Source organism: Simochromis diagramma, unplaced genomic scaffold (assembly GCF_900408965.1).
Source record: "Simochromis diagramma unplaced genomic scaffold, fSimDia1.1 OVJJ01000320.1, whole genome shotgun sequence".
Classification (NCBI taxonomy): Eukaryota; Metazoa; Chordata; class Actinopteri; order Cichliformes; family Cichlidae; genus Simochromis; species Simochromis diagramma.
The window spans coordinates 3,984,871-4,009,057 of record NW_024386773.1 but is presented as its reverse complement, the minus strand read 5'-3'; the positions used below and the strand labels follow the sequence as shown (position 1 = coordinate 4,009,057).

The 24,187-nt window shown below is 38.2% G+C and overlaps 1 protein-coding gene across 9 annotated transcripts in view; it reads left to right on the top strand.

Annotated features, from left to right (window-relative positions):
- The window catches only part of LOC120716527 (glutamate receptor-interacting protein 2-like), a 259,433-nt gene extending 236,343 nt beyond the window's left edge, over window positions 1-23,090 (top strand). For all 9 annotated transcript variants that reach the window (XM_040004067.1, XM_040004053.1, XM_040004044.1 and 6 more), the window contains exons 15-25: window positions 1,498-1,561; window positions 2,565-2,710; window positions 3,586-3,730; window positions 9,546-9,685; window positions 10,284-10,478; window positions 10,627-10,783; window positions 12,297-12,411; window positions 14,401-14,614; window positions 14,765-14,973; window positions 16,378-16,524; window positions 16,781-23,090. In XM_040004067.1, the coding sequence (XP_039860001.1) occupies window positions 1,498-1,561; window positions 2,565-2,710; window positions 3,586-3,730; window positions 9,546-9,685; window positions 10,284-10,478; window positions 10,627-10,783; window positions 12,297-12,411; window positions 14,401-14,614; window positions 14,765-14,973; window positions 16,378-16,524; window positions 16,781-16,939 (1,691 nt within the window). In that variant the 3' untranslated portion in view covers window positions 16,940-23,090. The remainder of the gene's footprint in view (window positions 1-1,497; window positions 1,562-2,564; window positions 2,711-3,585; window positions 3,731-9,545; window positions 9,686-10,283; window positions 10,479-10,626; window positions 10,784-12,296; window positions 12,412-14,400; window positions 14,615-14,764; window positions 14,974-16,377; window positions 16,525-16,780) is intronic.
- Window positions 23,091-24,187: the final 1,097 nt, after the last annotated feature.

The window sequence follows — 24,187 nt, the reverse complement described above, 5'->3', positions numbered from 1 at the left end:
TTAATTATACCTAGCCTGGAATGTGGGTATATTGTAGTGTTCCACGCTGTATTATTTTAAGAAGCATTAGCTCAGTGACAGGCGAAATACTGAACCTGACACATTTTTAAATATTTAAAGAGAAGATAATTGAAGACGGCTGGGCCCCAGCAATTTTGCTGGAGGTTGTGTGGAAGAAAACAAGCAGGCAATGCCTATTTTTTTTTCTTGTCCACTGTGTTGAATTTCTTAAAAGAAAATATGCACTTTTTATGTCTAGGATTTTGGGCCTTAACTTAATATGTTATATATTTTTTAATGGTGATGTAAATCATTGTCTGTGTTTTGGAGTAAATACTAAATCGAGGTGTGATATCTGGCTCCTAAAGATTGTCTTGAATGCCTGTAAATATGCTGTCATTAAATCCTCAGAGAAAACCTGCTTTTGTGTATCTTTTTGGCGTTGCCAGTTCCACATGCCCCCTTTGTCCACTCAACATGATTTGGGGGGGGGGGGGTTACTGAAGGAGATGCAGCTGTGAATGTACTCACTTTCTTTTAGTCTCTCTTATTTTCTCTCTATCCCTTCTTACATTAGACATCGATGCTAAAAACCTTGTGTGTATCTGCACATGCCTACTATGCCTGCCTCTGATGTTTGCTGATACCAAGCGACATTTCATATCCCTGCCACACATTTGCATTTAAAAGTGCTGTATATATATCGTATAAGGAAAAATAGCTGAAGACATAAGCACCGCAGAAACAGTGCAGCTCTCTTAAGTTATTTCTGCAAACCAGTCCTACAGGATAACTGAGAGTATACTATAGTGTAACTATAGAGAGTCTAAGCGCATAAAAACATTTTTGTCCTTATTTCAACTTTCCTGGCTAAAGAGACAGGATGTTTAAGCTATCATGTAAATCAAATGTCCAAATCAAACCAATTCTCTTACCTCTGGTCATTTTCAGCCCTGAAATGTGGGATTTTATTATTTAGTTACTCCCTTGTTCTTCAGTGACATTGTAGTGATGTGTTATAGTTGTAACCATCTAAATAACTAATGATAATAACCTCAAATTAAGTTATATTGTCACAATTCTGAAGTATGGTGTATATAAAATGGTATAAAGCAGGTTGTTCCTTGGCCGCATTTGAGACAAGAGAATGGTGCAATGGTGCCACCTGCTGAACAGAAAATATTCACAGCTAGCAAAGACATGGAGCTTCTGGGCTCACGCTCAGAGAGCAGGGAACCCAAAATGTTGGCTATTGTGACAAATCTGCGTGCAGGCAATTTGTCCTGATAGGATTAAAGAGGTGATATTAGAGGATGGATGGATGACTATACAACCTTAATGTTACTATTTATATTGAACTGATTATTATTATTATTATTATTATTATTATTGTTGTTGTTGTTGTTGTTATTTTTATTTGTTGACTGACATGTTATATTTTGATGTTGTTGCTGCTGTTCCTGCTAAATCTTATTATGGTTTCATCTACCTTAACAGCCAGTAAGAAGCCAGGAGAGCCTCTTATCATTTCTGACATCAAGAAGGGGAGCATGGCTCACAGGTATTTTTTAGGGACTAGTGTTATATTCCTTTGTAAGGACTGCATGTTTCGCTTTTTTGGGGGGGGGGGCTGCCACCTTAAAAAAAATTCTTTTCAATTTCATTTTGTTCTGGGTTTTTTTTTTTTTGTTTTGTTTTCTGTTTTTGAATTTATATCCATATTATAGTTCACTTTGTCCTTGTGTTTTATGACACTTGTTACAATGTATCACCTTCTGGCCTAGAGTAAATTGCACACTAAGAACTAAAGGACACCAGACTTTACTAGTCATGTGTGTTTCTCTTGTTCACAGTAATACACAGTTACAGTGATATGAGCTTTAACATAGACCCTCTTGCCTTAATCCTTTGTGTCCTATATTCAGCAACGTGCTGGACACTGGAAGAAATTTTTTTGGTCCATATTAACACGATAGTATCAAACACCTTTCTAACATCAGAAGACGGATACACTGCAGTCATAAAGAAATAGATCTTATGCTCAGGTTGTGTTGAAATGATGGACATTTAATACTAAAGGGATCATTTTGACTATATTTATATACTTAAATGCACTGTGTTGTTGCCTTGTGGATGGGCTCAGATTTTTGTGTTAATGAGCAGCTGAATAGTGCTCAAAAGTAAGTAATAAGAGTGAGCACTACCACTTTCTAACAATATAAATTATATAGAGGTTTGGAGACTTACATAGCAAGGACCACTAAAACTAGCCAGCTCAACACAGGTTTTTGTTTTTCTGGGTGGCTGGGTTTATGGGTGTTGTATTTATTTTCCAAATAATATATTGAGGAGCAAGCTATGTCATATCATACACTCATAAAGTTACACTTTTTTTAGAATTACATTGAGCCCTTTTAAATTTGAAATTATAGAAATTATTCAACTTAGTAACATAAGTGTTTTTACTTCAGCGCTTGATTAATATCTAAGAGAGTCTCAAATGCTTTGACTTTTTCTCTCTTTTTTCTTTGTCACTCTCTATTCTTTCACTCTCTCACCACCAGAACAGGAACACTGGAGCCTGGAGATAAGCTGCTGGCTATTGACAACATCAGACTTGAAAACTGTTCCAAAGATGATGCGGAGCAGATCCTCCAGCAGTGTGAGGAACTCGTCAAATTAAAAATACGTAAAGATGAAGACAACTCAGGTACTTTTGTGAATATAGTTGTTTCTATATTTGAGGGACAGAGCTCTGACCTGAGATAAGCTAATGTTTTAAGTTTTCTTCAGTTTATTATTTCAGCTACCGTCAGGAAAAAAAAGAAAGCTGTACTAATGAAGTTTGACCACAAGGTGGCACTATTGTCCAAAACTCTGGGACACCTACACAACTAAAATGGTCTTCATGTGAAACAAAGAATGTATTATAAATTACAACATAAATCCAACATGTTTTTACAATATAGTATAATTTTATATAGAAAAATGTGCAGTGACCTATTATGGGAACTGGAAACAACAAGCAGCAGCCTAGAGTCCTAATCCATCTAAGGACTTTTGTGCATGGTCGCATATTCACATTTTAACAGTCTTACAGCTTACACCTTGTATTTGTGTATACATATAAACACATTCAAGTTATATAATGTGACATAAACACACATACACACAAACTAAGTTAGGGACTGTGTAATGAGGGTAAATAATGAGACTGTAGTCATCAGGCACAAACACACACAAGGAGGAAATAACATGTGTGCATGCTATATGATGACAAGGCAGTCTTTTCCTTGGTTACCATGGAAACTGTGTCTTGCCTACCAGTGTAGTCTCAAGAAGCGTTTTGACCTACTTCTGGAATCAAGTGTGTTTGTGTGTGCACATTTCCAGTGAGCAGGTAATGTGATCCAGTATTACTTAGTGACCTGAAGTGTTTTGTGTGCGTGTGCATCAGATAAGAAGCATCCATCAGACGGTATAATGTACTGCTCAGACTTGAAACACTAGATTAATGTGTGTGTGTGTGTGTGTGTGTCTCTGTGTGTGACTGCGTGTGCGTGTATGTGTGTTTGTGTGTATCAGATGAGCAGGAGACATCAGGCAGCATCATATACACAGTGGAACTGAAGCGGTACGGAGGCCCTCTGGGTATCACCATCTCTGGCACTGAGGAGCCTTTTGACCCCATCACTATATCAGGCCTAACTAAGAGAGGCCTTGCAGAAAGGTACATACTCAGACACACAAAATCTCTTCTGGGAATTCTAGGTTGCCACTTTGTAGCTCTAAATGAAATTCCCTAGATTTCTGGATAGAGCATTTTTGTATAAATCCAAAGCTGATGAATTGAAAATGAACTGAATATCTCACTATGTCTGTCATGTGTTACATGTCTGTGTTGCTCTGTAACTAAAAAAACAACAGTACCAGCCAAGCATGGAAGATTGCGTTATTTTACATTAACCAAATGTAGTTATTTTCACAAAAAAAGCAACTCCAAAAGAGAGGTGACTCATGCTCCATGGCTGCAGACTTTTGGAGTTTGAGGTGATGACCCAAATGCAGACGGAACGAGGCGTAAAATGGGAATTAACCAAAAGCGAGACAATTTATTGACTGGTAAGGGTACAAAAGCAAAGGCAAAGGAAACCATAAACTCTAACTGAACTGGAAAAAGACAAGAGAAACATGGAAATAAGAAACGTGGAAATCCTGAGATCACAGAATATTAAACAGACAATCCGACAAGGGACAAAGGAAAACTGACACAAAGTGTACACACAGGGATGATTAGGGAGAAGGAAACACATGGGAACACAGCTGGGATGAATAAACATAACAACACAAGGGAAGCAAAACTAAACACACTGAACACGGCACAAGAGACTGTCAAAATAAACAGGAAGCAGAAAGAGACATAGACGAAGACACCTGGGCTTGACACAGAGACGGGGATAAACAAACAGGGGGACGAAAGACCCTGACACGACTAAGACACACAGAGGACGAGGGCGCGAGAGGGATGAAACACAAGGAGAGGAACATGGGGACAGTAAATGGAGATGAGACATTACCGAGATGCAGACATGACCGAGGAAACCTACACAGAGGACATGACAGACTCTCACAGGAGACACAGGGATGCGATGCACCCTATGCACACACTGGCAGATAACAGGATACTGTGTTAGCATAAGGCGACCACATACAATTAAAGCTCACTGCATGTTTGCACAGCATATTGCTAACAAGCAGAACAATTACTGTTGTTGAAGTATATGTCAATGTGACATGTATTTACATTTCTGCAATGGTTAATATCAACTGTGTCACATCAACACAGAATTGAATATATCAGTTGCCAATCCACCAGTCATTGGTCCGAGCCAGTTAGATAAAAACCAAACAATCAGTGCATCTCCAATTTTCATGTGTTGATATTTTTGTCTCTGCTACAACCAAGCCTGTATTCCTTCCTTCCATCCATCCATTTTCCAGATTCTACACCAGAAGTTGAGTGTCCAGCAAGTGCCATTTGACACAGAGTAATGACAGATGTGATATTCTTAAACACGAGATGGTAGCTAGTGTCCAAAGCAAGACTGAGAGAAAGATGACATAATGTTTTCCCTGAGTCATAAACATCCATTGGTAAATTCAGCTTACATCCACTCCACCACACAGCACCTTCAGCTTTTATAACAGGCTCACGTGTTATTCCATCAAACTACGCTCACAGAGGCAACATACTACTTTCCCCCTTCCAAATACACACACACTGTGACCCCATTTCTCTGAGTCTGTGATGTAATTGCTCTATTTCCCATTCTAAACTGTTGTCGATAAAGCACTCAGACCTGTTGGCTAAAAGCACTCTACAAATAAACTTGGTGCAACTTGACACAGATGAAAGTGCAGGAATACAAACGATAACCGCAGTGCTACATCTTACACCGACCCACTTTTTCTCCTTTTTTTTCCTTTTCGGTCAAGTGATTTAATTTTGTTTAACCACTAAAGGGCGTAAGGGCCAGGCACAAACTAGGACCATTATAACTTAGGTCTACCTTATCCGTGTGCGTACATACTGTTCACCAAGAAAGAAAATGCATTCTTCCAGATATTGTTTTTAGTGGCACATGATTTTCTGAAAGTAGCACTAAGTTTAACTTTTTGGCAGTCCTCTTTCTACAAGTCATCTACAGTGCTTTAAAAAATGTAATTAATTTTTGCATATTTATAGCACATATTTCACTCAATTTAATACTACACAAATACAAAATAGTTTTTAAATGATGATTTTATTTATTAAAAGAAAAGGCTATCCAACCTACCCGACCTTATGTGAAAAAAGTAGTGCCCCTTGCACCTGGTTGTGCCACTCTTGGCAGCAAGAAGTGATTTCATGCATTTCAGATAAATGACAATGAGTCTCTCAAGTCACTCTTCTTTTCAGAATTATTTTACTGTATCTCAGCCCCAGTGGAGGGTTTTTGACCATGAATGGCTTGTTTAAGATCACGTCAAAGATTCTCAGTCAGATTTAAAAGTCTGACTAGGCCACTCTAAAACTCTTTTTTTAAATTTTTTTTTTTATTATTTATTCATTTGAGCCGTCCAGACCTAGACTTGCTGGTGTGTTTTGGATCATTGCCACCCTTTGGGACATGAACTGATGGCATTCTCCATCAAGATTTTCTGGAATAGTGCAGAATTCATGGTTTCATCAATTATGGTAAGTCATCCAAGTCCTGAAGCAATAAAGCAGCCCCGGACCATCACACTAACACCATCTTGTTTGACTGTTGGAATGATCTTTTTATAAAATCCTGTATTAGTTTTATGCCAGACATAAGAGGATACAAAACTTTTAAAAAGTTTAAATTTGTTATGGGCTTCCAGCAGGAAGGCTCTAAGAGTTTCTGGGTATGACACTATGTATCCATCCATGAAGGAGGAGGAGCTATATGCAATCCAAAGGAGATCTGGGAAAGAAACTTATTCCATGAAGTTTGATTGTCATAAGATTCCAACATAAGCTTATAATACAGTTTTAGTCTGAGGGTGACAGGCTGTAATGCATGGATCCTAGGGTGGAGCTGACATGCTCAAACGGCTCAGTCACAAATGGTGAGCTTCTAAGACAGGTAGGGGCACTGTGTCTGGTGAATACTTCACTGACAAACTTACTGGCTGCCACCTGTGCTGTTGCCCCTCTAACCACACACACCTTAATCTACTTGGAGAAATTGTCAACAAAACCTACCTTGATTTAAAAACCTGACAGACTGAACAGGAAGCAACATAAAGTTTGATATCCGCTGCCAATTTTCGCCACAAAAACCTAGACTACAGTTCTACAAGTGCTTGGGAAATACCACGGTGACGTGCAGTGGGGTGGTCATGATAGTAACTGAGCAAGGTACCATGGAGTGTTTAAGGTATTTCAATTGATGCAAACCACATCTGTGCTTTGGGTCTTTATAGTAGAGTAGACCATGGTAAACAAAAGATGATGAGGAACTGTTTCCACTCATGTCTGCACATGGGTCTGTTCCTAGATTTCTGGACAGCTGGGCAGTGACTGGGTCATCTAACTGCATTTGTTTAATATGTGCACGATCTGTCAGTAAAACTGGAGGCATAGTATGGCAATATAAACTACCAGTGATGTTGAACTCTGGCAAAGAAATCTGTGGGAACGAGGAGGAAACTTTTGGAGTCACAAAGACCAGCAGGCTAGTCGGCTGATATCCCATCAGCCGACTAGCCTGCCAGGATGGAACATTAGCCACTTGAGGCTGTTGTAATCTGTATATACTGTATATATAGTTACACGAAGGCCCTTTGCATAAGATCTGAAAGATTCAAGAACTCAAATCACAGCTAAGTGCATGGCTTTTCTGATTTATGCAGGGTTAATAGACCTGTGATTATAAAATGTATTCCCAAGATGAATGGGGATGCCAGGTTATAGATTATAGCAAAATGCTGATAAAAACATTTGTTCATTAAGTCAATAGATAGCCAAGTAACACCATCAAGGACACACAGGCTCACAGATGGATCCGTCCACTGGTGAGGTTGGCAAGGATAGGTGTTGTTCTCCAGGATTTAAGCTCATCCTTATCAGAAATCAGAGTTAGTGATAAGCCTAGGTTATGATTGTGTTGGGTTTGGCTCTGCCTTGTTGCAACTTGGGCAAAAGTGAGTTGTGTACCAATTCTGAAATGTAAGAAATATAAAATGACCATAAGTCACCTTTGGTCTGGAGCTCCATGCAAGATCTTACATCAAATTGGGCGGATGATCATGAGAAAAGTGGTGGATCAGCCCAAAACTACATGGGAGGAGCTTGTTAATGACCTAAAGGCAGTTGGGACCACAGTCACCAAGAAGACATTTGGTAACACGCTATGCTGTAATGGACTGCAGCAAAAAGGCACATGTATAGGCCCATCTTACGTTTACCAGTGAACCTAAATCTGAATCTAAATGATTCAGAGAAGACTTGGGAGAAGGTTATTTGGTAAGACAAAACCAAAATCAAGCTCTTTGACATCAACTTTGAAGGAGTGCTTAGTATGAGCACAAGAACACCATCCCTACATCCTTAAAAAAAACCTTATATGCTATGCTAGGCTTTCTCAAAAAGTGTTTAACATATATGTTTAGTATATGCTTTCATAAGCCTGTGTGTGAGACCTCAAAATGAATAATATCTTCCTCAAATTAGGTTGGAATATAAAAGACAGTTTTTCCTTTCTTATGGGGCTTTACAAGAAAGTGAAAGTTTTAATAATATTCAAAGGAGGCAGTGTTATTCTTTTCACCTTGTTCTGACCTTAGTCCAGTCATATGGCGGTTTATCTTAGTTTTCCCTTACTTTATCTTATCTTAGTTTTGTATGAACACAAAAGATTAAGATCTTATCTACAGAAACTCTGTATCACTGTAGTAACACTGTGTCACTGCAGACCATTGTTATATTTTCTATCCAATCATGTGCCCTACAGTAGTTTATAAACCATGGACCCAAGGTAAATACAAATTTGTTTTTCTTTTTCTCTAGCTTTAATTGCTTGCTCTTATCTAAGTATAAAATAATAAAATACAGGTCAGAAAGCCTTCCTAAAATATGAATGTAGCCATGAGCAATACCACTGTGGTGCAGCACCAGTGTCACTATCCAGTCGCCTGCCCTCTGTTAGATTATAATTGTCTCATACTGAGATTCACCAGTCAGCCTCATATATGTCCAATTTAAAACTAATCCATTTCACACACTTTCCACAACACCACAGGCAAATAGTCACGGCCACACTTATAGCCATATGCTAACATGTCGTTAGCATGGAATCTCTTCGCTGTGAGTGAGAAGACACAAAGGTTCTCCAAAGAAAACCACAGGGGGAAAACACGCACACAAAAAAATTGTAACAACAAATCTAGTCAGACACTTAAATCATCTTCACCCAGTTGAATATGGACATGTTAAAGAAGCTAACACAGGACAAGTGTCTTGCCTCTATATTAGCAAAGCAGTGATGAGGAAAATTATAGAGATAACTGGAAAAGCAAAAATGGGTGTGTGTCCTGATAAGATTGATTTTTGTTTGTACATGCTGTCAGTTACATTTTTTTAGAAAATCAGAATTGGCAAAAATCTGTATTAGTTGGAAAAAATTGTAATCAAAAATAAACCAGTAGCAATAATATTTGTAAACACTGCAGCTGTTTTTTTGTACATTGATCTTTTATTTTGTAGGAAATGAGAAGTTTTGATATTAGTGTATTTTGCGGTATTATTTAGAAATACTAACATGGTGCACTAGAGGTCAAAATATGTTTTCACAAATAACTTTTTTGATAGATATTTAATGGTTTAATGCTATTCAGACCCCTCTAGAGTCCTTTTTTAGGCTTATTAACAATCTTCTTGTATAATGATATGTGTGAGGTTTAACATTTTTTACTTTTCCTGTGTGGGAATAATACAAATTTCTACTTCTGTACCTTTGTGTATCTTGTTACCTATGTAGGACAGGGGCTATACATGTAGGTGATCGGATCTTGGCTATCAACAGTGTCAGCCTGAAAGGGAAGCCGCTGAGCGAAGCCATCCACTTGCTGCAGATGGCTGGAGAGACGGTCACTCTCAAAATAAAAAAACAGCTTGACAGTAAGTATAAAAACTAGTAACAGTAACATGCATTTTAAATCTGTCTTTTGTGCGCAGTGTTGGCTAACGTGTTACCGTTGCCACATTACATTTTTCAGTACCGCCGTAATGTAACACGTTACTGTGCTAAATTCAGTAATCACAGTTACAAATAAGGTGTTACTTGCATTACAAAGGTTCTTCCGTTATCTGCACACCAGGTGAATAGAACAAAAACCTTGCGCAGAATCAGATGGTTTCAGTTCCTGTGCAGGAGGTAAAAAAATAGGAAAGTAATACAGCTATACAGCTTTTGCGGGGCGGAGATATGGAAACCCTGTTGTTTAAAACATGCATACAATATTTGTACTGTAGAAATGGTATGTAACAGGTTAGCTGTTTGCAACTCATATCCTAATAGATCTGATTTAAAACCTGTTTATAGGTAAATGCAGAGAAGAGGTCAGTAGGTTAACCAGTTCAAGTTTCATTTTGTCTCTTATAAGCATTTAATGTTGAAAAATATACATGTAGTAAAAGTTTCACGTATGTATTTTACCAAGTTAACAATTAGAGTTAACCTTTAAATTAAATTGGCCTCTTTTTTTTTTTCTTCAAGACATAGAAGACAGGAAGACAGCAGATGTAGAGGACACAACAGAAAACGAGATCAGTGACCCTGAGGAGGACGATTTGACAGACAGTCAACAAACCAACAAGCTATCAGAGCTCTACTCCACAACAATACCCAGCGTTGACTCTGCTATGGAGTCATGGGATGGCTCAGGGCTGGATGCAGGCTATGGGAGCCAGGGTAAGCTACATTTGAGCATGTGTAGAAAGTGAAATTTCAGGATGTCTTAACCCTGTAGGAAATATGTTAATGAAAACCACTTACCAAAGAAGGAATATATTAAAAGCACTCTTTCTTGTATTTGGTCATTTCATCTATCCTCTTGTAGGTACATACACCCATCAAGCAGCTGGTATCGCTCTACACCCGCATGAGTGGCGTAGTGCCAAGCAGCAACGAAGTACCACGCCTCCTCCTGGACGTCGGAAGAACTACCCGTTTAGTGACGGAGGCTTCAGTGAGGATGACTGGGACAAACCACCAGGGTAGGTCTGAATTTAGTTTTAGCTACAAAGCTGTTCATTGTGACTGTCTTTTTTTTTTGTGTATCATACACTTTTCTTTTGATATCACCTTTTTTATTCATAAAAATCCATATAAATGTTGACTTATTGACTAAGGGCCATTGTAGGCTGTCTGCACTCACTTGATTGTACAGTTTATTTGTGAGTGTGTGTTTTTTATCCCTCAGCAGTAAAAAGAAATGATGGGGTGACCTTGACCTCAAGGTGACATAGATAATAGTTTCTATGGTTCATCAACACTATCTTTTGTCCTGTCTTCCTCTCCTCATACCCAACCGATCATGACAGATGGCTGTGCTTCCCTGAGTCTGGTTCTGCCAGAGGTTTTTTTCCTCTCAGTGATGCCAAGTGCTTGCTCATAGGGATAATCAGATTACTCGGGTTTTCTTTGTTTCATTGTAGGGTTTTTACCTGACAATATAAAGCTCCTTGGGGTGATTGCTTTTGTGATGTCAGTTCTATATTAATTATTATATTGCGGAATGATTAGGCATCGCAGCTCAGACAGGCTCCTTCACTTTTAGTCCCTATCCTTTGACACAGTGTGAAATTGACTGTGATTTCTATCTACTTTTTATATACTCTAAAGCTGTTTTGTTTTCTGTATCTTTTACCCTTTGGCCCGTGTTTGTCTTTTATGTTTGGTGTTATTGAACAGCAATTTGGTCAGCCCTGCTGATGTTTCTAAAGCTGTTTTATGAATAAAGTGCTATGGTATGGTGTGGAATGGTATGATATATTTCACCACTATAGATCTTCAAAATGCATGAGCTTATTTTCTGCAAGAAAGGATTTTATCTTTAACACTGTTTCACTGAGCCAGTATCATCACCAAGAGCTCATGGCGAAGGGTACACCTCATTGCAGAGACTGAGTCATGAAGTCAGTGCTACTGTGAATATGTTGTACCTGTGTCTTTGTGTATCTCTGTGTAAAGCTGTGATGAGTCAGAAGGCTAAGGCTAGTCAGCATGTTAAAGTTACATAACACTTCTGAGGGTGTACAGCGAGAGAAAGGGATTTTCGAGGAAAAAAACAAAAATCAGTAAAACAATGAAAGTGAATTAATCGTGTTAGTTGGGGACATTCTGGGTTAAATGATTACTTTTGTTCGGTTTAACCATGACAGATACAGACAGTGTGTGTACAGATTCTGTGTCCTTAATGCCTTTTTGTAAGTGAAAGTTCCAGTGCTAAATCAGGCACACTGCATGTCATGTAGCCAACTATTCTCTGAACTTTAGATAAATAAATATTATAATTATAATAATAATAATAATAAAATATTTAAGAGAAAAATACATTTTGCACAATACACAACGTGTGATCAAAAGGCAGTTCCATGAAGATAAAGCTTAAATATGTTTGTCTTGCTTTGCATGGTTTTCCCCTTTTGTAGTACTCAGCAACAGAGAAAATCCAACGAAATGGGTGTGGAAACTTGTTTTATTTGTGTGTCTGTTTTTGTGTGGCAGATTTATTGGCCAGCAACCGGATGGTATTCTATTGGATCCAGAAGACAGTTTCTGGTGTCAAGCTCTGGAGGACCTGGAGACCTGTGGCCAGTCAGAACTACTAAGAGAAATAGAGGTTAGTTAGTATTTTTCACAACTGTTTGACTTCAAGTGTAAAATTGGCATCAAAGATGAACACTGGACTTAATCAGCATACAGTGCTCACTGAAGTGGATTTGCACTTGAGTCAAAGGGTTTTAACAACAGTTTTGTCGTAGGTTTTTATGAACCCTCATATTTTAATGGTTGTAAACATCATGTTTAATCTGCAGTTTATTTTAATGTACAGCATGTTTAGTATTTGCATTCTTTTATTTGCCTGATGCTGTAACATGGATATCTGCTCATACAGTATCTATATATACACTTCATAGCTAATTTGTCTTTTATACTGAAGAGCAGCATGTAAAGACTAAAGCAAGGCTTTAGTGGATATGATTGGAGGCATTTTAGTTCTGCTACGTATAACCCCTCAACATAGCATTATAAATCCACCTTTATGTACACTCATTGATGTAATAGCAAATCAAATCAAATCACTTTTATTGTCACATGACATGTACAGGTACACTGGTACAGCACATGCAAGTCCTTGAACTTGTGAATTCTTGTGTGCAAGCTTCACAAGCAACAGAGGTGTACGAAATACAATAACATAAGAACAAGCACAATATAAGAACTGGAATCGCATTACTGAATATGTATACTAAATATGTATACATATCTGTGTGTGTCTGTGTGTGTGTGTATACATATGTATAAAATTATCCATCCATCAATTCGCTTCCGCTTATTCTTTTATAGGGTTGCGGGGGGCGCTGGAGCTTATCCCAGTTGTCATAGGGCGAGAGGTGGGGTACACAGGGCTAATACACAGAGACAGACAACCATTCGCGCTCACATTCACACGCACCTATGTAGCAATTTGGATTAATCAATTAACCTATCCCCACAAAACTGCATGTCTTTGGACAGTGGGAGGAAGCTGGAGTACCCGGAGGGAACCCACGCAAGCACGGGGAGAACATGCAAACTCTACACAGAAAGACCCCGGCCTGATGGTGGAATTGAAATCAGGACCACCTTGCTGTGCGGCAACAGTGCTAACCACCGTGCCACCGTGCTGCCATGTATAAAATGGCAATGGTATTTAATGTATAAAATGAAACAAGATAAAATATACAGAGGTCAGCAGTTGGATATTGTGCAAAACAAGTGGCATTTATTTACAATATGGAGTGCATAATGGTGAAGTTCTGGTAAGTGAAGGTGAGGTGTCTATGAAGTGTTCAGCAGTCTGATGGCCTGATGGAAAAAGCTGTCTCTCAATCTGCTGGTTCAGGACCGGATACTGCCGTATCTCCTGCCTGATGGAAGTAGTCTGAACAGTTTATGACTTGGGTGGCTGGATTCTTTGATGATCCTCCCGACTTTCCTCAGGCACTGCTTCCTGCAGATGTCCTGGAGGGATGGAAGCTCACCTCCAATTATCCTTTCGGCACATAGCACCACTCTCCGGAGAGCTTTTATTTGTACTAACCATGTGAGATCCTCCACCAGATGTACACCTAGGAAATGGAAGCTGCTCACTCACTCCACAGCAGCTCCGTTGATGGTGATGGGGGCGTGTGCTTCTCTGCACCTCCTGAAGTCCACTATCAACTCCTCTGTCTTTGCAATGTTGAGGGTGAGATGGTTGTCTCGGCACCAGTGGGTCAGGGCGCTGACCTCCTCCCTGTAAGCCGTCTCATCACCTTTGGTGATAAGACACACCACTGTAGTGTCGTCCGCATACTTCAAAATGATGTTGGAGTTGCTAGTGGCCGTGCAGTCGTAGGTGTAGAGTGAGTACAGGAGAGGCCTCAGTACACACCCCTGTGGAGCACCAGTGTTCATTATGACGGGGGTTGAGGTGATGCTGCCCAGTCTGACCAATAGTATTTAAACCAGTAACAAATTGTGCTGAACGTATGAATGTTTGTCAAACAATCACATTGGCAAGCACTCAATGTCTACAAATGGTTGGTTACAAAGCGGTAACTCAACTTGTTTCAATTCATTGCAGGCATCCATCATGACAGGCACAGCCATCAGTCTTGGTGTAGATGGTGTCAACAAGCCTCCATCTGAGCCCATACTGACCCACAGCAGGATGAGCCCATTGCGGCGAAATTCTCTCCTGCATCAAGGCAACTTGCACCACCAAGGAACACACCTCCATCAGGGTGCCCATCTTCACGAGGAAGCCCACCTTCATGAAGAGGCTCAACTTCACCAAGGTTAGTCACTGATATGACACAACTAAGGGTGGTTGTTTCCAAATTTTAAACAGAAAAATATAGTAAAGTATCATTTTATACCATGTATAGAAGGATTACTTGTTAAACAGTTGGTTAAAAACACTTACTTGCAATATGTTTGCCACTCAGACCCCCATCTACACGAGGAGGCCCATTTCAACCAGGAATTGCACCTACAACAAGGGGTCCACATTCACCAAGATATCCAATCCCCTCTCCTGCACCACGAACCCAAGTCAAAGGCCTCACTGAGAGTATCAGAGAGGACATGGGAGTCCCGTCGGATCAAAGAAGAGATGCAGGGTATTCTGTCACCAACACCACTAGAGCTTCACAAAGTGAGTTCAGAGAGAACTGGACAAAATATGTTTTTTGATGTGGGTTAGGATGAAATATTGAGAATATTAGGTAAACTTGCAGTAGATAATTAGAATTCAACCAAAAATATCAATGTAACCATTCAAGCTGACATTGCTGTTAAAGTTTGTAAGCATTGGTATCTGGTCCAAACTTTAAAGTACACATTTTGACTTGACATGTCAAACACTGTCATTACTAATAACTTTAACAATATCCCCCTTCTAGCTAGCATGCATAGTGAGTTCTAGTTTACTCGTATGAGGTTTGAAATGTTCTTTTTTACAGTGCAGAGTATTATGTAATACAGTATAAATACCCAGCCTCCCTGGGCAACTGTTATGCAAGTGACTACATGTAGTTCAGCCTTCCATGAATTTACAGTCACAATTTGAGAAGACGAGGGCCGAGTGAAACATGTACAGCTCAGAGCCAGAATGAGAAATACACGTTTTATCCATAGAGAGAAAATACATCACAGTGAACAACTGTTACAGCCTTAAGTCGTGCCTCGTTAATCAATCATACAACATTTCAGATGAATGTCATAATGCTGCTGCCTTTTCGGTTTTGTATCCAAAAGGTACAGCAAACAATCTGGATTGCATTACCAATAATAAAAACCTTATCTTACAGTTGTCCATTATATTATATGGCTTTGTCCATTTATTCGGCTTTTGGTTCCTGCTTTGTGGCACATGGCAGTTCACTGAAGAAAGACGTCTATTATCAGCACAATTGTCATTATTGTTTTTTCCGTTTATTCTTTAGGACCTTGTATTACAAATAAACTTTCAGCTGAGAATACACACCCAGAAAGCAATCAGGTTAAATGTTTACATGGTAAAATATTTATTTTGATCAGTTTACAAAATAGTTTATTCCACCCTAAAGTAATAAATGTCAGTTTGTGTGCATTTATTCTGGCCGTCCTGTTTAATGAGCATTTTTATTCTGCTTGGGATCTTAAACCAGTTAGAACTGGATCTGGATATCAGGCTAAAAATCTGTTTATTTTAGCATCTGGTCTTTGCATCTTGGTTTGGTTTTAATCTGCATACAAAACTTTTAATTTAGACAAATTTTTGTACTTTGATTAAATAAATTTGAATATGTTAATTTATCAGTGAAATGTCTTTGTCTAAATTTCATGTGTTGCGCAGATTTCTTTATGTTTGTGTGCAGTTATCATGGTTACAAGTGTTATTCCCATCTACAGAGAAACTTATTGTTCCTGCAGTGACACAACAGATATTTTGAGACAGTTTCATCAGACGGGTTGACATGTGAATAGTCTTTTTGTTCTGTTGTCTTGATTAGGAGCACAAGATACTAGCAAATTACATTTTATTACTCAACCTCACATCCTTGTGTTCTGTCACTAGGTAACAGTGATAAAGGACCCAGAGAGTGATGACTTTGGCTTTAGCGTGTCAGATGGTTTCTTGGAAAAAGGTGTTTATGTCAACATGATCAGACCTGATGGCCCTGCTGACAGAGCCGGGCTTAGACCCTATGACAGGATCCTGCAGGTGATGATGATGATGATAATAATTAGTGTACTGCCCATCATTGCATCCCTAATTCTAATATAGTTTTTTGTTGTGAAGAAAAAAAAAAGCTCACTCTGTCCTCAGCATTTGGAAAAATTCTTTGCATCATATTTTGTTATGCTTACATGTAGTTATCGTCACGTCCCCCTCTTTTTTTGTTTGCTAAATTAAAAATGTCTACAGTTATGCAAATTACCAAAGTAACCATTGGCTTAATCTTTTTGACTGTATTCAGGTGAACCATGTAAGGACGAGAGACTTTGACTGTTGTCTGGCCGTACCTCTCATCACAGAAGCAGGAGACAGACTTGAACTGGTCATCAGCCGCAACCCACTTGCCAATGATGACCCAGAGGACAATAACAACACTTTAGACCACGCACTTGACCTGTAACACAAATACATACATGTGCACAAAACATACAGAAGACATATTGTAACTGGTGATGAAGCATAAACTTATACATAGTGGAACTGGCCCAAAAACGCAGACACACACTCACTCACTCACTCACACACTCCACCAGCTTGCAGTATATCTGTTTAAATACAGAGACTCCTACTGGAACACACATCCTAACACGTGCATGCTCACATAGTCTCCCCATCCCATTTACACTGGGTTGAACCGCTTTTATACAGTACGGTCTGTATGAAAGCATCACCACAATACAGAAAAACACACCAAAAGCTCTCCCGATAACTGGCTGGACTCACAGTGTTGTTTCGATTTCAACAATGACTTACTCGGCACTTTAAATAGCCATTTTTACTCATTTTAACTTGCAATACGGGTAAGATTATTTCAGTTTTTATTGCAAGGCCATATGCTCCCATGAACCTACAGTACTTGCACCTGAGAGATCTGCCTTATACGATATTGTAAATGATTTTACCGGAGAAAAATTCTCAGTTTCGAGTTTCCATTTGTTTCACAGAAGGTTACTAAGTACTAACAGAAAACGGAACAAACAGTTCATAATGGGAGTGTGTCTATAATAAATGTAGCCATTTTAGAATTTCATAATGCTGCTAAGATTCTGCTCAAACACTGCTGCTCACTTGACATTACCAAGAAAAAAACAAAATTCTGGAGTGGTCAAGTATAGCTCTTTTTTTCAAGGCAGACTTCTCTATTGGATCTTGCTGCACATTATAATGTCACTTTGGTGACATCACAACGTTGATTTATGAAGATGTCATCAGTGATGCCATCACAACTGCCAAACTGTTATTTTGTTTCATGCTATCATAAAATGAAAGTGAAAGGAGGGAAGGGCGTAATTTCTGCTCCCAATGAAAAATGGTGTCTTAAGTGGAATTGACCAATCACGGCTTTTGCTACACCATAAATGAGCATGAGTGGCTGTGCCCCAGAACAAACTGTACTGCCAAACGAAGAACATCTACCTGCATTTGAAATGTGCCAAATGTTATGACATTATCCACTATATCAATAGTTGTCTGAGATCACTGGGTTCACCTCATCATATTTCATTGCAAGACTACAATGTCAAGCAACAGTAGCATTTCAAATTCATTTCAAATCGCAAAATTATTAGATTTGAGGTTCAGAGTGATTTAATGTAACATCTGTTTGTCTTTAATGGCATATTTGTGTAAGGATGTGTGCCGCAGAATAAATTAACTAGCAGCTAGTTTAATTTTAAGATGTTAAGTCTGATTTATATAATCCAACAACAAAAGGATCATTTCACTTACCAGCGACCTCAAAACTAATATATACTGTGAGCCACTGGGACCATTCTTGGAGAAGAATGCCTAAGCAGTGAATAAAGCTGTTCCCAATAGCAGGCAGTGTCAACACAATGACAAGTGTGATTTAGGAGGATCTATAGGAATTAAAATATTCATAATTTTCCATTGGAGTATCACTTATAAGTATGAATCATCGTGTTTTCATTTGTCCAGCATGAGATCAGCATTTATGGTTGTGGGCCTTCTGCAGTAATGCCCGAGTGTCGTGCCGCCATATTTTACAGAAGAGACAAGACACAGTTGTTCCCGATATGTTCCAGAACTGGAATATTACCAAACTGGAATATTTGATAATATTCTATTTTTTGTTTTCTTTTTTATTATATAATCTGTATTTCTTCTACACATCTAATAAGGAAGTGGTATACAGTTGCTTGTGATCTGCAGCCTCACCACTAAACCCTATGTGGTCCTTGAGGAAGATTCAATTATTGAAGAGTCTCATTGTCATGGATCATTTATGGTGTTGTATAGATGTTAAGGCAGTGGGAACAACAAGCAACAAGTCATAAAGAAGTAACATTCTCTTTGTTGTGGCTTTTAATTTAATAGCCTTTTAAACTAGGACACACAGTTCATTCAAATAATAGCTATAGAGCACTACTGCTGTTTGGATTTATTGGTAACACTCACCCTTTTGCACAAAGATTATGAACAAAGTCAATAGCATCATCTGCTATCAGACCTACTACACTAGGTTGCTGGTGAAGCCAGACTATGGACACATTTCCGACACACACATTCTTACACAAAAGGCTCTGATAGCAAAGGAAATGAAACCGTGCAGTGTGTGTTATGCATTTATTATCAAGCCATTTTGTTGTGTCTTTCATGAATGTCTGTTTATGATGTGTAATTTGTATGTGAGTGTATCAGCAGGTTCTATTCCAAGGTGCAATTGGAAATTTCCAGAGTTCGGCCTGAGTTAAACTGAGCCACTATCCTTTAATGGTCAGCACCCTTTGAAGCACTGTGAGCATTCCTGACTACTTGTGTGTGCTCATTTGCAATTTCACCATGGATCCAAGATTGAACTAAGAACAAACATTAGTTTGAACAGAGTGTGTGCCAAATGTTATGTCAAGGATTGAGAGCTGGTTTTCCCACTATTAACCTTCACCACAACATTAAGTGTTGTGGTTTCCTTGACTGACAGCTCATTAGTGCAAGATTCTAATCAGTTCACATAATGCTGACTATTGGGAAAATAGTAAACCTTTCTCTTCTTCCTAAAGCCTCCCCTGCTAACTTTTGATTAGCAACCTTGTCACATCTTACAGATCCCTTCTTGAACTAAACCTGATCTTAGTTGTGCAATAGTTTTAAAGCCCTAAGTATATTTCTACTTCTACTGCTAAGGGAATGTTAATTTCTAATTCAAGAGACAGCCAACTAGAACCTTACACCTGCAATGTGGTTAGACACACAATCTGTATTTTTACACCACTGACGCCTCATTAATGAATGAGACTACAGTGTCCAAGGCCAAAGGCAGTACATCAGGTCAGAAGCACAACAAGTAGCATTTTTTTTAGTTTGGAGTGGTGCACCATTAATATTTAACACAGCTAGTCCTAGCTGTAGCATCATCTTGTACAGCTGAAATTTATTTATTTATTTGATTTATTCTTCTTTGTGTCAACATAAGCTGTGACTCATCAGCCATCATACTAACCTGTTTTGGGTTTGACTTTCCATAAAACTAAATTTCAGGGTGCTTGATCTTATGTTCAAGGGCACTGTGCATCCGACTAACAATAGTCAGAATGCTCAAAGTAGCTGGAGCACTGAAATATCCTTCACACAGAAACTTTAGAACTTCCATTTCCTTCAGACCCCTAATTTCTCATGATTTTTTCTTATTCCTGCCAAAAATGTATTTGCTCCAATTATCTTTGGATTAACTGAAATTGGGCTGGCTCTTGTTCCCTCCTACTGATCTTGGCAGTTTATGAATGTGCTGTGCAAAAGTAGGTGCTTAAATTCTACAAAGTAGCAGTTGACTTAAATAAATTGCAGTAAACAGAATAAAACTAAAATCAATCTCTGGTTTTGCTACCATTTTCCACCAAAACAGCACCAATCTTTTACACTTTAAGCTAACTGGCACCATCCAAATATTTCTAAGAACTTACCACAGTTCACTTCTCTGTCTTCTTTAATCCTATTGATAGACATGATGAAGCCATACAATTTCAAAGAAACTGCTCATCTATGTATGGGTTGCTCTTAGTTAACATTTAAATACTTTACTGCAGTATTTTATAAATGCGCAAGTTGCAAGATAAAGGTTTTGTCCTTTTTGAGGAAAAAAACAAATCTAAACATCCTTTGCACACTTGTGTGTGTACACATATTAGCATGAATTATGGTGAACAAAACTATATGGAGTATATGATGATACATTGTCAGTATAAGGATATTGTTATGAGTGAGTAATAGAACAGCATTTGTTCTCGACAAGACTGACAAAAAAAACTAAACTTTGAGAGTCACAACCCCTGTTCCTACCATTTTCTTATGTTGTTATGTAACAGAATTCAGCGGCACCCTATAAGAATTTCCATGTCTGTATGGATGTGAATAACAAAACATATGTGAACATAACTACAGAAGACTTCTATTTGTCAACGTTTTTCTGTCTAATACATGTATGTGCAAAAAATGTCCACTACTTCTGGGCATACACTGTTTCAGAGGTGTGTGCGTGTTTGTGTGTATGTGTCTGTGTGTGTGTGTAAACTAATTTGTGTACATTTCATTGTACAGTAGTGAGGTTTTAAAGGATTGTGGGCCTTTATATTTTTATTTCCAAAAACCGGAAAAGGCTTAAAATAGTGTAAACTCAACACACATACAAAAAAGGGACATTTACTTCTCTCCAAGCACTTACTGCTGAATATAAAGCACACTGTTGAATACCATGCACTGTAAGTATTTTCATGTACAATGGAACAAACTTTTGTAAAGCAACAAAAAATGAAAATGCTGAGAAAAGCCTTCTGAATTGTTTTTTTGTTTGTTTGTTTTTTTCTTTTATGTATGTATGTGGCCATGTATACTCCCTATGCATTTTTGGGTCAAATGTCAGTTTAAAGCCCAATCCAGAACCGTAACAACTGTTCCGCGCAGATAAGTTTATAATACAAAAAATGTTATTTAATTCCCTGTGCTTTTCCGATTTTGGGGAAAATAAAAATGTTCATGTGAAGATTTAATGGTAATGTACCACATTTTATTAGACTAGCTTGTTGGCATTACTCCCCTGAACCCATTAAGCGATTTCAGTACATTAGATAAGTTATTACATAATCCACCATATATTACATCATCAGCTAAAGTAAAGCCCTTTCACATGCCCACGCCTGCTCAGTCACTCACAAATATACCATGTAAACATGGTTAATCTTGTCGTACAGCTTAAATAAAGGGCGATTCACCTTCTGACCAGAGGATGCTAGTTCATGGCTATTGAGCAGTAAGGAAAGCCAAACTAGGTAAATGTTACTGGGTAATTACTTTATGCTTCTATAAAAAGTTCCTGTAGGGGAGAGAGCACATGTTGCTTTTTCTACCGCACGAGTTGTCAATGTGCAACGTAAGCCAGTCATGTACTCATGATTTTGGTTGGGAGACTACAGTCAAATATTTGTGTTACATTACACCTTTCTATTAGCCGTGTCTGTAGCCAGGACAATCTTTTGGCTCTTTATTTTTATTTTTGGTGTGCATTTTGTTTTGTTTTTTAACATGCAGTGTCTAAATTGGAAAGCCTCAGCTGCAGCAAACTGTGGGTAGCAAAACATTCAATGGCTGCAAGGAGACTACATTATCTTGTCACCTCTTGTCAACTCAACAAATCAGAAAATTACCAGAAACAGATAAATAATGTTAGCTGAACACTAGCAAGTTGCTACAACTAGCAAACTATAGCACCTACCAATCTGACCATTAGTTATACATAAATAACAAATACAATTGTGACAGCAAAACTGCCCAAACCAGTGTTTTAGCTATTTATAGCCATTTTATTCACAACTTGCCACAATAAGTGAGCAGCAACAAACCTACTTAAACTAACCAGCTATAAGTAGGCTTGTTGCTGAGAACTATACAATGAGTCAATAAGATATCTTGTTAGCTTACTGGCATGTTTAATGACAGTTGTTGATGAGATAACTTGAATTTCTTCTCCGATATCTAGCCAGTTAACCTATTTAGCTCAATGATAAACACAAACACTGACTTCTTCGTTGCAGTCAGCTTAATTATGACTTAAAACTGAGAAAATGATGTCATGCTGCACATTTCAAAAGTAGGAAATGTCAGTGTCTCCAGTCTTTGTTCCTATTATTTTTTTTATTAATGTGTTTATTTTTTTATTATGTTTCATGCTTTATTTTTTAAAGATATTTTGATTTGTTCTTTTGCCTAATATGTGTTTGGATGTCAAAGTTGCTACGGTTCTGGACTGGGCTATTAATAATGTACGCATTGATATTGTGTATTTTTTTTCCAAACTGTGTAAAGTTCTATTCTATGTAATATAGTATTTTTCTATGACAGTATGCTCTTCCAAAACATAGGAAGAAAATACAAAATGAAAAATAAAATGTATAACTTTGTTGTTGTCATTTTGATTTGTTTGTTTGTTTGTTTGTTTGTTTGTTTGTTTCATTTTCTAAGAAACAAAGAGTGTACTGCTATACTTCTCTTTTTGAGAAAAGAAAAGATTGCAAAGAAAAAAAATAAAATGTCTAATTTTATGTTGGATGTGTGGATTGTGTTTATTTTGGTAAATCTTTGTGACCAATGGAAAACAATGGACATTCATAAGAGATTATCTTTGGTCAGGATAAGCTCCTTAAATCAAACCTTTATATGCAAAAATTTTCTATCCAGGGAATTTGAACAAGACCTCATTTTATAACTAAAGAGATCAGGTTTAATTTTGGTTCTTCACCCCAAAGCAAACTTGCAGTGGAGGTAATGCTTCCTAGAGAAGCACAAAATGGAGCAGAGTAATCACATTTCTACCACCTACACTGGGGGTGCTCAGGCTGGGGACTCAGTCGTCCTACTGGGAGACAGAAATTTGAAATAAATTTGCAAGCATTTCAAGCATAAGTGTTTCACTTCACATCTTTATGGGGGTATTGTGTGTAGAATCTTGAGGTGAAAAATTAATTAAATTTAATCCACAATGTAATAAGGCTGTAACATGACAAAATGTGAAATAAGTAAACGTCCCCCAATGTGAAATTGGACAGCCTTTCATGATACTCTATGTTTTACTGTTTTTCTGAGCACATAATCTTGTGTTATTAGATCCCTTATCTAAGAGATTGAATTAATGGTTATACTGCCCAACAGAATGGACTTGATCCTGGAGGTAGACCACCCTGTACGATTTATATGCCTTCATCAGTTCGATTACAGGTAATTCATTGGGCTCACACTACTAAGTTCACTTGTTATCTCAGGTCAGGTGTAACCACACAATTACTTTCCTCTGGACATTTTTTTAGTGGACAGGCCTAGTCAGGGATGTGTAACAACATGTGTCTGTCCCTACTCTGTTTGTGCTTAAAACACTTTCCGTTGTCTATCAGCTCATTTACATAATCCTTAGCTGGACATCCATGGTCCCAAATTGTATTGGATTTTTATCACCTATCTGTAACCATGAACAGGTAACACAACCATCCCAACTTTAATCAATTGTTTTTCCAGGGCTTTTCATTTTATAGCCCTTCCCAAGCTGCCTTCAGCCTTGTGCTCAGTCTCCATGGCATTCCACTGGACGTTGTCTGACCAGGGTACACAATTCACCTCAATTCACCTCCAGCTTCTGCTTCTCTTC